Below are 16,324 nucleotides of genomic sequence, written 5' to 3'. Positions count from 1 at the left end.
TGGTCGGCGGAAGGTGCACGTGCCCGTCGACCTGGGACCGGACCGCAGCGACGCACGGATGCACGCCAAGACCGTAGGATCCTACGCAGTGCCGTAGGGGACCGCACCGCCACTTCCCAGCAAATTAGGGACACTGTTGCTCCTGGGGTATCGGCGAGGACCATTCGCAACCGTCTCCATGAAGCTGGGCTACGGTCCCGCACACCGTTAGGCCGTCTTCCGCTCACGCCCCAACATCGTGCAGCCCGCCTCCAGTGGTGTCGCGACAGGCGTGAATGGAGGGACGAATGGAGACGTGTCGTCTTCAGCGATGAGAGTCGCTTCTGCATTGGTGCCAATGATGGTCGTATGCGTGTTTGGCGCCGTGCAGGTGAGCGCCACAATCAGGACTGCATACGACCGAGGCACACAGGGCCAACACCCGGCATCATGGTGTGGGGAGCGATCTCCTACACTGGCCGTACACCACTGGTGATCGTCGAGGGGACACTGAATAGTGCACGGTACATCCAAACCGTCATCGAACCCATCGTTCTACCATTCCTAGACCGGCAAGGGAACTTGCTGTTCCAACAGGACAATGCACGTCCGCATGTATCCCGTGCCACCCAACGTGCTCTAGAAGGTGTAAGTCAACTACCCTGGCCAGCAAGATCTCCGGATCTGTCCCCCATTGAGCATGTTTGGGACTGGATGAAGCGTCGTCTCACGCGGTCTGCACGTCCAGCACGAACGCTGGTCCAACTGAGGCGCCAGGTGGAAATGGCATGGCAAGCCGTTCCACAGGACTACATCCAGCATCTCTATGATCGTCTCCATGGGAGAATAGCAGCCTGCATTGCTGCGAAAGGTGGATATACACTGTACTAGTGCCGACATTGTGCATGCTCTGTTGCCTGTGTCTATGTGCCTGTGGTTCTGTCAGTGTGATCATGTGATGTATCTGACCCCAGGAATGTGTCAATAAAGTTTCCCCTTCCTGGGACAATGAATTCACGGTGTTCTTATTTCAATTTCCAGGAGTGTATAAGGCGGCAATAGAAACTTACACTCCTTAAATGAGTTCGCTCTGATATGACTGTCCAGTACGTGGCTTGTTAAGAGTGTTTTGTTGCCCTGCTAGAATATGTGGTTGAAAGCGAATTTCACTATCAGTGTTAAGGTAATACCTTTTCCAAACTGTTGCTGGTATTGGGCTGAAGTGCACTTCTATTGCGCGCTGCTGTTGGCAATTGCGGGATGTAATTGTTTCTTTCTGCGAATTTATCACTTTTGTTTTCAATATGGAGAGCGCGAGAATAACTGCTGTTATTTTGGCTGTTATGGATTGTAGTAACCATTGTTTCTGACGTTCACATTTATTTCTGTTACCTGTATTGTATTTTTTCCAAGGCCAACAAATGTGAACACCGTACCACGAATCTTCTTCTTATCCTAATCGTTAATCCCGTCAATTTTAGTTCCATAGTACAGGATCAGCAGATGTAGAGGAATGCTGTACTCAAGTGTTGACAAATTTATCACCTGTTTGTGAAGTGTGTAAACTTTGTCCTATGTGTGATGGTGTTTTAACTGTTTGTGGAAACACTGTAACGAGAGTGTGGTCATCAATATGTAGCGTAGTCCGTGGTCTTGGTTAGGTTCGCATGTGATAAATTGTTTGCGACATGGCGAAAATAGCGAATGTTGACAGCAAAACACAATAATGGAGATAGGTTGTTCTGTAGCATAGCCTGAGGTCTTGGTTTGGTTCGAATGTGATAGATTGATTATGAGTCAGTGAAGTTAAAGGCGAATATACAAGAATGATTGTGGTGTGTGTGTGATGCATAGCGTAGCCCTAGGTAGATATTCGTCATTGAAATCGCATACTAGTGACTTACTTCCGAATTAGCGACATGTTTCGAGATTGTGGTTAACCTAATAACGCAAGATACTAATTCCGTTGTTACAAATAGGTGATATTATTGGTTTCCCACAGTCAGCTCGTAACCCAATGTGTTAACTGCCCAGTACTCATAACACAAACGATTACAAACGACAGAATGCAATGGAAGATCGACGGACACCGTAAGTGGACTTCTAGCATTTCTGCAGTTTCTCGTGTTCATTGCTGTGTTTGTATGCTAAACTGACAAGGGAAGGCCGCCAATTGTGAAATTCAGATTCGATTCATACTGCGCATAATAAAAGCTCATGGCCAGAGGTGTAATGTGGCAAAGCACCAAGATACACTTCTCAGCCGTTGTCGAGAAAATCGACAGTTAAAAGAAACCGTTGCGGTGAAATACTCTCTACGATTAATAGATATATATATATATATATATATATATATATATATATATATATATATATATATATATATATACTATTAATGAATTGCTTATGCATGTTGGTGAAGGCGGATCGCTCTCCATTGTACCGCCTCCATTTTTCCGTTTTTTTTAACAGGGTGTACCGAAGCTCTCCCGTCCGCACTGATTTTCGACAATGTTATAAGTTGCGCTAGGGACCGCATCTACCTTCTTTCGAAGTTAGCAGGCAACTACGCTGTTATGCGGCGGCTCGTTTCGGCCCAATCAACATCTGTGCTTCAAGTGTAACGAGCGAGCGAGCCAGAATAACAGTAGTTAGTAGAGATGGGCAAACTGAAACACGTAACTGTTTCGAAACAAATGAAACAGTACAATGTAATGTTTCGATACGCTGTTTCGAAACAGTGAAACAGTTTGTGTTTAGTAATCTAATAATTCTACACATTTTATTATATATATATATATATATATATATATATATATATATATATATATATGATATAAATGTGTAGAAACAGTGAAACAGTTTGTGTTTAGTAATCTAATAATTCTACACATTTTATCATATATATATATATATATATATATATATATATTACAAAAAACAAATACTAAAAAAAAGTTGCATGGTGCGAGATTCAATCCGCCGACCTTCGGATTACAAACCCGACCGCTTACCGCTGCACCACGACGCTGTGAAAAATTATTAATCGTAGAGAGTATTTCACCGCCACGGTTTGTTTTAACTGTCGATTTTCTCGACAACGGCTGAGAAGTGCATCTTGGTGCTTTGCCACATTACACCTCTGGCCATGAGCTTTTATTATGCGAAGTATGAATCGAATCTGAATTTCACAATTGGCGGCCTCCCCTTGTGAGTTGAAAATAAGCAAGAAAAGCTGATCATTCCACTGGGTTTTCTTTTTTTCTGCTTTGGTTTTTTGTATGTAGTAATTTTCTCGCAGTGTTAGGGGATGGCTTTTACTGTCGATTCTAATTATTTTCGTGCCTTCTCTAGAGGTTAGTTTGTGACTGCGTTCTCTTGGGCACTGTGCAGATGTGGAGTGGTTTGTCCCATAGTTACAAAAACAAATATTTTTGTGCTTTCTGCAGATGATGAGCGCACAAAGAAACTTGTTAAACTACACAGCGTTTGCTGAAAATAAAATTTATTTAGGGGATTTTTTTTTTTTTAAATTTTAATCGAGAGTTCGTTACATGTGCTGTTTTGGTAATTACACCTGTGCCCCGCAGGACGAGTTCACGGTTGTGGTGTCGATGCAGGATGGCGCCGTCATCTACACGTCTCCGTCCATCACACAGGCACTGTCTTTCCCGCGTGACATGTGGGTCGGCAAGTCCTTCATCGACTACGTGCACCCTGACGACCGGCTGGCCCTCATACAGAACATCACTTCAGGCGTCGCACTGCCTCGCCGCAAGGGTGAGTAAATTCGCATTACGTGTGTACAGTCTCTGAAAGGTCCGTTTCATATCTGGAACTGAAAACAACGTGGAGCAAACTTACGACAGTTGCATGTGCGACACCTTTGATTACTGCTTAAAGTGAGAGATAACTCTCAACTCCGAAGACAGTAAAAATATTTTAAGGAACAATACACTGAAGACAATGTTAAGTGTATTTGCAGTGCTCCTCATGGGAAATGGTATTGACTTGTTTGTTTAAAAGAAAGACAGAAGAATGTACTTTGTGCACAAGACCTGCACTCCAGAATAAAATTTTCGCTCTGCAGCGAAGTGTGCGCTGGTATGAAACTTCCTGGCAAATTAAAACTGTCTACCTGACTGAGTCTCAAACTCGGGACCTTTGCCTTTCAAGGGTAAGTGCTCTACCGACTTTGAGTCTCGATCTGGCACACAATTTTAATCTGCTGGGAAGTTTCATATCAGCGCACACCCTGCTGCAGAGTGAAAATCTCATTGTGGAAACATCCCCCAGGCTGTGGCTAAGCCATGTCTCCGCAATATCCTTTCTTTTAGGAGTGCTAGTTCTGCAAGGTTCGCAGGAGAGCTTCTGTAAAGTTTGGAAGGTAGGAGACGAGGTATTGGCAGAAGCGAAGCTGTGAGGACGAGGTGTGAGTCATGCTTGGGTAGCTCAGTTGGTAGAGCACTTGCCCGCGAAAGGCAAAGGTCCCGAGTTCGAGTCTCGGTCGGGAACACAGTTTTAATCTGCCAGCAAGTTTCATATCAGCGCACACTCCGCTGCAGAGTGAAAATTTCATTCTGGAAGCATCCCTGAGGTTGTGGCTAAACCACGTCTCCGCAATATCCTTTCTTCCAGGTGTGCTAGTCTTGCAAATATCGCAGGAGAGCTTCTGTGAAGTTCGGAGGCTAGGAGAAAAGATTCTGGCAGAAGTGAAGCTGTTAGGACCGGTCGACAGTCGTGTTTGGATAGCTCAGTCAATAGAGGAGTTGCTCGAGGAAGGCAAAGGTCCCAAGTTTGTGTCTCAGTCTGGCACAGAGTTCAAATCTGCCAGGAAGTTTCAAGAAGTGCACTCTTTATTGTCTATATATAAGAGTGATGTTCTTTTATGGCAATTCATTGTGTTTGTGAGGTTATTTTGTAGTAAAATTGTAGTGGCTTGTATGAACTGTATTTTCATACAGATAGATGATTTTGAATTAATCTGTGAATCCCCAGTTGTGTTGGTCATGAGCCAGAACTAAACTTCCTGGTTAGTAAGTAAATACGTATCATCATTTTATGTATAAAAATTATTCATATTTTCAGCTAATTTTCGTATAAAACAATGTGGAAAATACCGAAACATCTGCTTCCAGGCATGAGCTTTGACATGTGATGTTAACAAGGTGGCAGATGAAGGCTCACCATCTCTATCCAGTATGGTAGGCACAATGTCAAATATACAGCACAACTAACAAAATGGAAACAAATTGAAAATTTAATCATAATCAGAATGCTTTTTTTTGGGAGGAAACTAGCGGATACGTAGCCCCGAAAATTTCTGTCTGTGAAGTAACTTCTTTACGATGTTGGAGAACTTAACCTGTTGATGAATGATTTCACAGACATAAATCGGATTTATTTATCTTCTCATAGTTATAATCACAACATAAATGGTGCTAGTGTAATCCATAGCGCGAAAAATGGTGCATTTAAGTGTTTCAAATGTTTTGAAGCACCAGGCAACTGTTCTCGATAATTGAGTCCCTGGCCACTAGTCGTTGAGTCGACTTTCTTCTTTAGTGAGTGCATTGATACACAGGGCACAGCATACCTAGTTGTTCACTTACAGTTCCCTTCTTGTTAAATGGCGAACTGTCTCCTCCAAACAAAGGATATTTTTTATTTTTTTATTTTTTTTATTTTTTTTATTTTTTATAAGGAAAACAGCACCAGTCATAATAATTTGAAGAAGAACATGGAACTAATGGGACCCTTGCAGGAATTAGGAGGTTTGCCTGGAGAGAAACAGATGACGTTCTTAACCTAACGCATGCACTCAAATAAAAAATCTGTAACACAAACATTATATAAGGGCCATAGGAAACCACACAATTTGGAACTTCCTGGCTGATTAAAACTGTATGCTGGACCGAGACTCGAACTCGGGACCTTTGCCTTTCACGGGCAAGTGCTCTACCACTGAGCTAACCAAGCACGACTCACGCAACGTCCTCACAGCCTTACTTCTGCCAGTACCTCGTCTCCTACCGAGGTACTGCTTGGGTAGCTCAGTGGTAGAGCACTTGCCCGCGAAACGCAAAGGTCCCGAGTTCGAGTCTCGGTCCAGCATACAGTTTTAATCAGCCAGGAAGTTTCATATCAGCGCACAGACCTGTGCAGAGTGAAAATCTCATTCTGGAAACATCCCCCAGGCTGTGGCTAAGCCATGTCTCTGGAATATCCTTTCTTTCAGGAGTGCTAGTTCTGCAAGGTTCATAGGAGAGCTACTGTAAAGTTTGGAAGGTAGGAGACGAGGTACTGGGAGAAGTAAAGCTGTGAGGATGTTGCGTGAGTCGTGCTTGGTTAGCTCAGTGGTAGAGCACTTGCCCGTGAAAGGCAAAGGTCCTGAGTTCGAGTCTCGGTCCGACACACAGTTTTAATCTGCCAGGAAGTTTCATATCAGCGCACACTCTGCTGCAGAGTGAAAATCTCATACTGCACACAATTTCGTTTTGTCACCTTCGGTTAATGTATTTAAGTAAACTGAGCTGTGCAATATTAGCGAGTGAGTACATTTCCAAACAGCAGAGAAATCCAAACCTTGCTGCAGATTCTGGTATCTAAAACTTTGAGCTGTAGAATGAAACAATGTTCGGGTATCGGGTGCTTCACTAAACCTTCAGATTAGTCAGTGCATTAAATCTAGGCTGAGACAGTTCTCACATGTCGCAGGGGGCAGCAGCGAGTCGTCCGCCAAGGCCCCGTCGCAGGCACCGCTGTTCTGCCGGCTACGGCGCTACCCGTCGCTGCGAGACGGTTTCGCCGTGGCGGAGCGCCGGCTGGTGCACCGGCCCTTCTCTCTGCAGCTCTCCTTCTACGAGCTGCCCGCCTCCGCCTCCGGGGGCGCGCCCGCCGCCCTGCCCCCCGGCGTGCTCCTCACCGTCACCGCCACTGCCGTCTGCTCGGCCTACACCCGTGAGTCGAACCTCTGCGCTCTTTTATCTCGGTGCACTTGAAGCTGCCTGTTATAGACTTTCCTCCTGTAATTGCAATACGTTCTGTACACAAGTTTTATTACCTTCTGAACTGAGAATGTCGGGTAGTACGATCTACACGATGAACTCATACTTCACCGACAGGATTCCAAAGATTTTTCTTGGAAATTTTCTGAGTATTTTGTCTAAGGGACCCGTGCTACAGAATAATTGGATTTCGTTTTATTTCTTACCTCCCTTTATCTTAATGTTGCACTTAAAAATCTACACAAAATTGTAAATCTCAATGGTATGCACTGTGTGTTTTGGTTGGAAACAGCCTCGCTATATTCGGCCATGGTACTTGATGTTGACAACTATAACGCCCGCTGTATTTGCTGTCACACCTGCATTCAGTACTTCTTAGTTCTGTTTTCAGTTCGTTTTTCCAGCAGTGTCAGTTGTTTGTTAACAGTGGTGCACAGTGGCGTGGGTAGACCTACGAGTAAAAAGTTGCAGATACAAAAGTATTGTGATGGTGATGATGACGATGATGTTTGGTTTGTGGGGCGCTCAACTGTGCGGTCATAAGCACCCGTACAAAGTCCCAATTTTTACACACTCCAGTTTTTACACACACCAATTTTTACACACTCCAATTTTTTACAATCCAAGTAGCCACTGCCACGAATGATGATGATGATGAAATGATGATGAAAACACAAACACCCAGTTACCGGGCAGAGAAATTCCCAGACCAGGCCGGGAATCGAACCCGGGCCCTCGTGACCCAGAGGCAAAACGCTAGCCGCTAGACACAGAGCTGCGGACGCAAAAGTGCTGTGATGTGGCTGTTGTCGCCCTCAGGAACAGCTCGGGATATCATTCTGCTCTGTCCTTGTATTCAATAGGTATACACAAAAGGTGCATGTCGGTCATCTCTTCACCGGTAAACTTGTACGTACTGTCGTGTCACTGTTAATGTACAACTCACACTACCAGAAAAAACAAACCCCGACGCAGAACCGAGCAGTAGGCCTAATATGTGTAAGCTTGAGGATGAAGAGGAAATGGGCATCACTGTTGTCAACAGCAAGCAGCGAAAGTGAATGGAATGTGTCACCTGAGCTATAATTGTTGTCCAGATGCTGCAACCACCACCCCTCAGGTGCTGCAACCACCACCCCTCCAACAGTTGTAGTTTCACGATCACCGTTGTTCCTCTTTCACCACCACTACCACACCACTAGCATAACCATCATCCATTTGACCAGCATCTGTTTTGTACTATAAGGGGTGTTCAGAAGAACGAACATACAAAACAACACTGTGGGTACAATTGAAGTCTGAATTTAATTGATGAAAGGAGAAAATAGAAAAATGCAGCAAGTCAAGGAGGCAAAAAGGAGTACAAACGTCTCAAAAATGAGATTGACAGGAAGTGCAAAATGGCTAAACAGGGATGGCTAGAAGACAAATGTAAGGATGTAGAGGCATATCTCATGAGGGGTAAGATAGATACTGCCTACGGGAAAATTAAAGAGACCTTTGGAGAAAAGAGAACCACTTGTATAAATATCAAGAGCTCAGATGGAAACCCAGTTCTAAGCAAAGAAGGGAAAGCAGAAAGGTGGAAGGAGTACATAGAGGGTCTATACAGGGGCGATGTTCTTGAGGACAATATTGTGGAAATGGAAGATAATGTAGATGAAAAAACTCTACCATCTGATGAGCAAGATGTATGAGACAGGCGAAATTGCCTCAGACTTCAAGAAGAATATAATAATTCCAATCCCAAAGAAAGTAGGTGTTGACAGATGTGAAAATTACCAAACTATCAGTTAAATAAGTCACAGCTGCAAAATACTAACGCGAATTCTGTACAGACGAATGGAAAACCTGGTAGAAGCCGACCTTGGGGAAGATCATTTTGGATTCCATAGAAATGTTGGAACACGTGAGGCAATACTGACCCTAAGAGTTATCTTAGAAGAAAGATTAAGGAAAGGCAAACCTACGTTTCTAGCATTTGTAGACTTAGAGAAAGCTTTTGACAATGTTGACTGGAATACTCTCTTTCAAATTCTACAAATTTGCTTTCTACAGAAAGCAGATAGCAGTTATAAGAGTCGAGGGACATGAAAGGGAAGCAGTGGTTGTGAAGGGAATAAAAACTTTGAGGTTCGCCGATGACATTGTAATTCTGTCAGAGACAGCAAAGGACTTGGGAGAGCAGTTGAACGGAATGGACAGTGTCTTGAAAGGAGGATGTAAGATGAACATCAACAAAAGCAAAACGAGGATAATGGAATGTAGTCAAATTAAAACGGGTGATGCTGAGGGAATTAGATTAGGAAATGAGACACTTAAAGTAGTAAAGGAGTTTCGCTATTTGAGGAGCAAAATAACTGATGATGGTCAAAGTAGAGAGCATATAAAATGTAGACTGGCAATGGCAAGGAAAGCGTTTCTGAAGAAGAGAAATTTGTTAACATCGAGTACAGATTTGTCAGGAAGTCGTTTCTGAAAGTATTTGTATGGAGTGTAGCCATGTATGGAAGTGAAACATGGACGATAAATACTTTAAACGAGAAGAGACTAGAAGCTTTTGAAATGTGGTGCTACAGAAGAATGCTGAAGATTGGATGGGTAGATCACATAACTAATGAGGAGGTATTGAACAGGATTGGGGAGAAGAGGAGTTTGTGGCACAACTTGACTAGAAGAAGGGATCGGTTGGTAGGGCATATTCTGAGGCATCAAGGGATCACAAATTTAGTATTGGAAGGCAGCATGGAGGGTAAAAATCGTAGAGGGAGACCAAGAGATGAATACACTAAACAGATTCAGAAGGATTTAGGTTGCAGTAGGTACTGGGAGATGAAGAAGCTTGCACAGGATAGAGTAGCATGGAGAGCTGCATCAAACCAGTCTCAGGGCTCAAGACCACAACAACAACAACAACAACATTCAAAAATTATCACCAGAGACTTGAGCACAAGTATCCCTCTGTTTCACAAGCTGAAGGATTCCCTGTTGCAACATGTCTGGGCTGTAGGGCAGATGCCCGAGCAGCTCACACTTGAACTTGGCCGTTACACTACGTGCGACCTCAGAGACGTGTGGACGCACATTATCGCGGAGTTGAATTGCTCCCTCTGTGGGGAGCCCAGGCTGTTTGCTCTCTACTGACTTGTGTAGACTACAGAGTGTCTCACAATACACGTCAGTGTTAAAGACTTTTCCGTGCTTGAGGAATTCGATGGGTATTGGACCTCAGATGTCAAAGAGGTGGTGAGCATCGTCTTGTCTTCTGGCTTTAAATTTCTTAGGGGGAGGTGATGGCACATGTGTCCATTGCGTGCTGTCCTGCTTCGTCTCTGCCTCCGAGTGACTGCACCAGTTCTCATCACCAGTGACTGCTCGCTCCTGAAAAATAGGGTCTTCACCCTACTGGAACAGATATTACAGTGGTCGCCCCATATACAATACCTTTTGACGTTTGCTGAGCCCACCGTGTGCACTCCTTCTAGTAACCGAACCTATCGTGCACAATTGTCCTCACTGTTCCGACACTGGCCCCCCACCGTCACTGCCGACATTTGCACTGAGACGTGCCAGTTGCTGTTCGTCACGTCGTTCACCTTGTCGATAAGTTTGGCCTCGATACCGTGTTTGCGTAGCCTGGCCTCGGGTCATCACTAAAATGCTCCTGGCCTTCACTGGACGCACAGTCTCCCCCGTATACAGCCACAATCTGTCAGTGAATATTGGTCTGTTTAACACCTTCTACAGTCAGAAATCTTGCTGCTTCTCAGTCATTGGTTTTGCATTGTAAACACCAATATATCCTCAGGCTTATACTGCTTTGTCAGATAGATGTAACAAACTACCTGCTTCTCTCTTGCGCCACGTGCCCATTTGTGTGCACGACCACAACAAAGACTACATTGGTGTCCCTAGATGTCTCACTACATTACCTCAAAGTGGCATATGCAAATTTCAATCAGTTCGGTCGTTACGACATTTCTTACTTTTTCATTTTAACACTACATATATTATCATCATTACCATATATACAACATCCTCTGCCAAACTTCGATTTTGACAGCTGCCACCCATTCCGTATCAAACGGTCGCTTCCCTACAGCTTAGGTCTTCGTGGCAAATCTGCTTCAGTCCTGAATCCCTGAACCATTACACCAATAATCTGAAAACAGCTTTCACATCCCGCACCTACCCTCCTGATCTGGTACAGAAGCAAATAGCTAGAGCCACTTCCTCATCCCCTCAAACCCAGAACCTCCCACAGAAGAAACCCAAAAGTGCCCCACTTGTGACAGGATACTTTGTGGGACTGGAACAGACTCTGAATGTGGCTCTCCAGCAGGGATACGACTTCCTCAGATCCTGCCCTGAAATGAGATCCATCCTTCACGAAATCCTTCCCACTCCACCTAGAGTGTCTTTCCGCCGTCCACCTAACCTTTGTAACCCCTCAATTCATCCCTATAAAATCCCCAAACCCCCTTCCCTACCCTCTGGCGCCTACCCTTGTAACCGCCCCCGGTGTAAAACCTGTCCCGTGCACCCTCCCACCACCACCTACTCCAGTCCTGTAACCCGGAAGGTGTACACGATCAAAGAAAGAGCCATGTGTGAAAGCACCCACGTGATTTACCAACTGACCTGCCTACACTGTGACGTTTTCTATGTGGGAATGACCAGCAACAAACTGTCCATTCGCATGAGCCGACACAGGCAGACAGTGTTTGTTGGTAATGAGGATCACCCTGTGGCTAAACTTGCCTCGGTGCACGGGCAGCACATCTTGGCGCAGTGTTACACCGTCCCGGTTATCTGGATACTTCCCACTAACACCAACCTGTCAGAACTCCGGAGATGGGAACTTGCCCTTCAGTATATTCCCTCTTCCCGTTACCCACCGGGCCTCAACCTCCGCTAATTTCAAGTTGCCGCCACTCGTAACTCACCTGTCATTCGACAACATCTTTGCCTCTGTACTTCCGCCTCGACTGACATCTCTGCCCAACCTCTTTGCATTTACAAATGTCTGCCTGTGTCTGTGTATGTGCGGATGGATACGTGTGTGTTTGCGAGTGTATACCTGTTCTTTTTTCCCCCTAAGGTAAGTCTTTCCACTCCCGGGTTTGGAATGACTCCTTACCCTCTCCCTTAAAACCCACATCCTTTCATCTTTTCCTCTCCTTTCTGATGAAGCAACCTTGGGTTGCGAAAGCTTGAAATTTGTGTGTGTGTTTGTGTGTTTTCTATTGTCTCTATCAATGCTTTCATTTGGTAAGTTACAGCATATTTGTTTTTTATATAGATAAATACTTCTTGTAGACATTTCAGTGTAGAGAGGTAGTCATGACTAGACCGCGGATTTTAGGCAAAAACCTATTTTGTTCCTGAATTCCTATTTGCATAAAAATTTGTACTTATTCGTTTCATGACTATTTACACTTAATAGCGTTAATTCTATAGGACCTAAAAAAGCCTATTTCGACGTTAGTGCCTATTTTGGCCTATTTCGGCTTTAATATCCTAAAAAGTGCCTATTTCATCGTATAAGACAGTGGCTCCAAGTTTTTCCACACTATACGACAGTTGGAAAAAATATTTTCTGCCTAGCGTGCAGCAAGGTGGCTAGAAGCACTGCCATTAGTCTATTCCTGCAGAGTCAACTTTACGTAAGAATTATGTGGATTCAGCTTACAATGCTGCATTGCACAGAATCCGAGAAGATGTTGGAGAATCTTGTATATGGATTTCTGTGGATGAAACTACTGACAGTCTTGGCCGTTACATTGCAAACCTGATTATTGGCAAGCTAGATCCAGATGCTCCATCCAGGGCTCATTTGATTTACTCAAAACAGCTTGCAAAAACTAACCAACAAACAAAAGCAAAGTTTGTGAACAATGGGCTTCAGGTGCTATACCAAAACGGAGTGGATGAGAATAAGGTGCTTCTGGCCGTCACTGATGCTGCTGCATATATGAAAGCGGCGTTTCAACTATTTAAAGTATTCTGCCCATTGATGCTGCAGGTAACTTGTGTAGTGCATGGGATCAACCGCATAGCAGAGCAAGTAAGGCTACAATTTCCTAAAGTAAATAAAATAATGTCAATGGTGAAGAAAATTTTTGTTAAGGCACCATCAAGAATACAGGCATTCAAAGAACAGCTTCCAGATGTCCCATTGCCGCCAGAGCCTGTTGTCTCCCGCTGGGGCACGTGGCTGATGGCAGCAGAATACTATAGTACGCACCTCTCAGCTGTCCAGAAGGTGGTTGAAAATACACCGGAGGATGCCGCATCCGTAACTGCAGCAATGCATTTACTCAAATATTCTTCTTTAAAACAGGACTTATCTTACATTAGGGCCCACTACACATTTATGGCAAGAATAATTTCACAATTAGAAGGCTCAGGGAGACCTATCTACGACAGTATTTCCTTGCTTGAAGAAGTCAAAATGAAAATTAATGAAGCGCCAGGTGAAGTAGAGGAAAAAGTACGGGCAAAATTGCAAACGGTTTTGTAGAAGAATACTGGCCTGAAGGAGTTGTGTGCAGCTGCCGACGTACTTAGTGGAAAATCCAGCACTCCTGACTGCAGCATTCCTGTCCAACATGTGCCGAAAATGAAGTACGCCCCTGTCACATCTGTTGATGTAGAACGTTCTTTTTCAGCGTATAAGTTGATTCTGACTGACAAGCGCCACAGTTTTTCACTAGAAAACCTAGAAAAGATTTTGGTTATTTATTGTGAAGCAAACTATGGTCAGAATATGTGAAACTACGAATGTATTAATTAAACCATTGCCACATCTTTTTACGGAGATCTTTATCTTGCAGGAACTCAAAAATATTTGGATATGTTCAGCATTAATGTTGTAGATTGCTGTGCTCTGTAACTGTGTAAATATTCATTCTCGTTGTTTTAATGACTAATAAGATGTTCATACTGTCAACACCGTGTATTTTAATCTATTTTTATTTTCTCCGCATCATTTTTATTAGAGCCTATTTTAGGTTTTATATAGCCTAAATGAATTACTGAAGGAGCCTATTTTAGGTGCCTAAAACACACTTATTTACGACCTAAAAATCCGTGGTCTAGTCGTGACTGTGGCGGTATCTCTGTCGCAGGGCCGGACGAGAAGCCGGCGGGCGGCAACAGGTTCTCGACACGCCACCAGGCGGACGGGAAGCTGACGCACGTGGACGGTGAGGCGGTGTCGCTGCTAGGCTACCTGCCGCAGCAGCTGCTGGGGCGGCCCGTCTTCGACATCTACCACCCGGCCGACCTGCGCGGCCTGCAGCGCGTCTACCGGCAGCTGGGTGAGTCTCCCGGCACGTGCTTTTACAGGTCGACACTGTGCTTCCCGTATTGACGCACTTTGCATGGGGCTTGCTGACTGGTGTCGGTACTGCAACATTCTGCCACGTGCTTCGTGCCAAATAATCTGCTGCCGCATTCTGTGGTGACTTGTGGGGTCTCCTGCCGTGTCCCATTCTGCTAATTGGGCAATTAGTTACGCACAGATGAAGACAGTTGTCAGATGTACCCAAATGCAAGTGGCGTCTACCCTGTTCTTTCTAACCTTGTGACATAGAGGCCAGAGACACATGTCAGTTTTGTGGCACTGACTGTTGCTGTTAAAGAGGAGAAAGTTCTGACAAGGGAACCTCCCCATCGCACCTCCCTCAGATTTAGTTATAAGTTGGCACAGTGGCTAGGCCTTGAAAAACTGAACACAGATCAATAGAGAAAACAGGAAGAAGTTGTGTGGAACTATGAAAAAATAAGCAAAATATACAAATTGAGTAGTCCATGCGCAAGATACGCAACGTCAAAGATAATGTAAGCATAGGAGCGCCGTGGTCCCGTGGTTAGCGTGAGCAGCTGCCGAACGAGAGGTCCTCGGTTCATTTCTTCCCTGGAGTGAAAAGTTTACTTTCTTTATTTTCGCAAAGTTCGTTCATTGACGTCTCTGTTCACTGTAATAAGTTTAGTGTCTGTGTTTTGCGACCGCACCGCAAAACTGTGCGATTAGTAGACGAAAGGACGTGTCTCTAAAATGGTAACCGAAAACATTTGATCGCAAGGTCATAGGTCAACCGATTCCTCCACAGCAAAACACGACTGATATATTCTATATGACACTAGTGACGGCATGTGCGTCACATGACAGGAAAATGTTATCGACCCACCTAACTTGTACACTTGGCGAATGGGTAAAAAGATTCTTCTGCCTTGCCCGATTTAGGTTTTCTTGTGGATGTGATAATCACTTCCAAAAAAGTGATGAAAACATAAGAGTTTGTCACATAAACTGCAACAAATGAATGCAACAGTTTCACAGTCGCACAGTTTTCCCTGTGCTCTGTCAAATCCTGCATATGTCCAAGCAAACCTGAACATGTCCTGGAATTTTGGAGAGCGAAGTGATTATATAAAAAATTAAACTTTTCACTCGAGGGAAGACTTGAACTAAGGACCTCTCGTTCCGCAGCTGCTCACGCTAACCACGGGACCACAGCACTCCTGAGCTCACCCTCTCCTTGATGTTGCCTATCTTGCGCATGGGCTACTTAATTTGTATATTTTGCTTATTTTTTTCATAGTTCCACACAACTTCTTCCTGTTTTCTCGATTGATCTGTGTTCTGTTTTCAAGGCCTATCCACTGTGCCAACTTATAATTAAATCTGAGAGGGGTGCGATGGGGAGGTTCCCTTGTGAGCAGATGATAATGGAACACGACAGAGATGCTGAATAGAAACATGAGTGAAGCCTCCAAATGGAACAACAGTACTCAGAAATGTCTTTAACATGATACGAGAAGACAATGAAAATTCACTAAGAGAAACAGTTGAAAAAAATGAGATGGCACAGTAATTAAAACAGAAAGAGATTGAGCAAACAATCAAAGATTTCTATGTAAGTTTGTGTAATTCAAAAGATAAATCACAAACGTGTAAGTAATAATGAAGATAATGGTATCCCAGAAATAACACCAGGTGAGCTATACATAGTTGTTCAGTGTGTGAAGCGTGGCTGGGAAAAGGTGAGGTTACAATGGCAACGATTGTCATTAAATGGTAACTGCAAAAAATATTTACAGTATGTTTGCAAAGGAAGACAGTTCTTCAAAACCAGAACAGCACTTTAATTACTCTACTTGAAGAGAAAGCAGATTAAAGTAACATAAAAACTGTACCCCATTAGCATCATCTCTTTTATCTGCAGTTGAGATGGAGGATACAGAAAAGAATGTCAGGTTTCATTCATTCATTTGCATGGGATTCATAGATTCTGGGAGTGCTTTTCACTCAGTTTTAAATAAATAGGCAT

The 16,324-nt window shown here is 44.0% G+C and overlaps 1 protein-coding gene across 1 annotated transcript in view; it reads left to right on the top strand.

Annotated features, from left to right (window-relative positions):
* The window catches only part of LOC124553531 (period circadian protein), a 197,896-nt gene that overhangs the window by 92,493 nt on the left and 89,079 nt on the right, over positions 1-16,324 (top strand). The window contains exons 6-8 of the mRNA XM_047127380.1: positions 3,570-3,759; positions 6,697-6,939; positions 14,117-14,308. Coding sequence (XP_046983336.1) covers positions 3,570-3,759; positions 6,697-6,939; positions 14,117-14,308 — 625 coding nt within the window. The remainder of the gene's footprint in view (positions 1-3,569; positions 3,760-6,696; positions 6,940-14,116; positions 14,309-16,324) is intronic.

Source organism: Schistocerca americana, chromosome 11 (genome assembly GCF_021461395.2).
Source record: "Schistocerca americana isolate TAMUIC-IGC-003095 chromosome 11, iqSchAmer2.1, whole genome shotgun sequence".
NCBI lineage: Eukaryota > Metazoa > Arthropoda > Insecta > Orthoptera > Acrididae > Schistocerca > Schistocerca americana.
The sequence above is the reverse complement of the archived record's forward strand: the minus strand, read 5'-3'. Positions and strand labels throughout refer to the sequence as shown.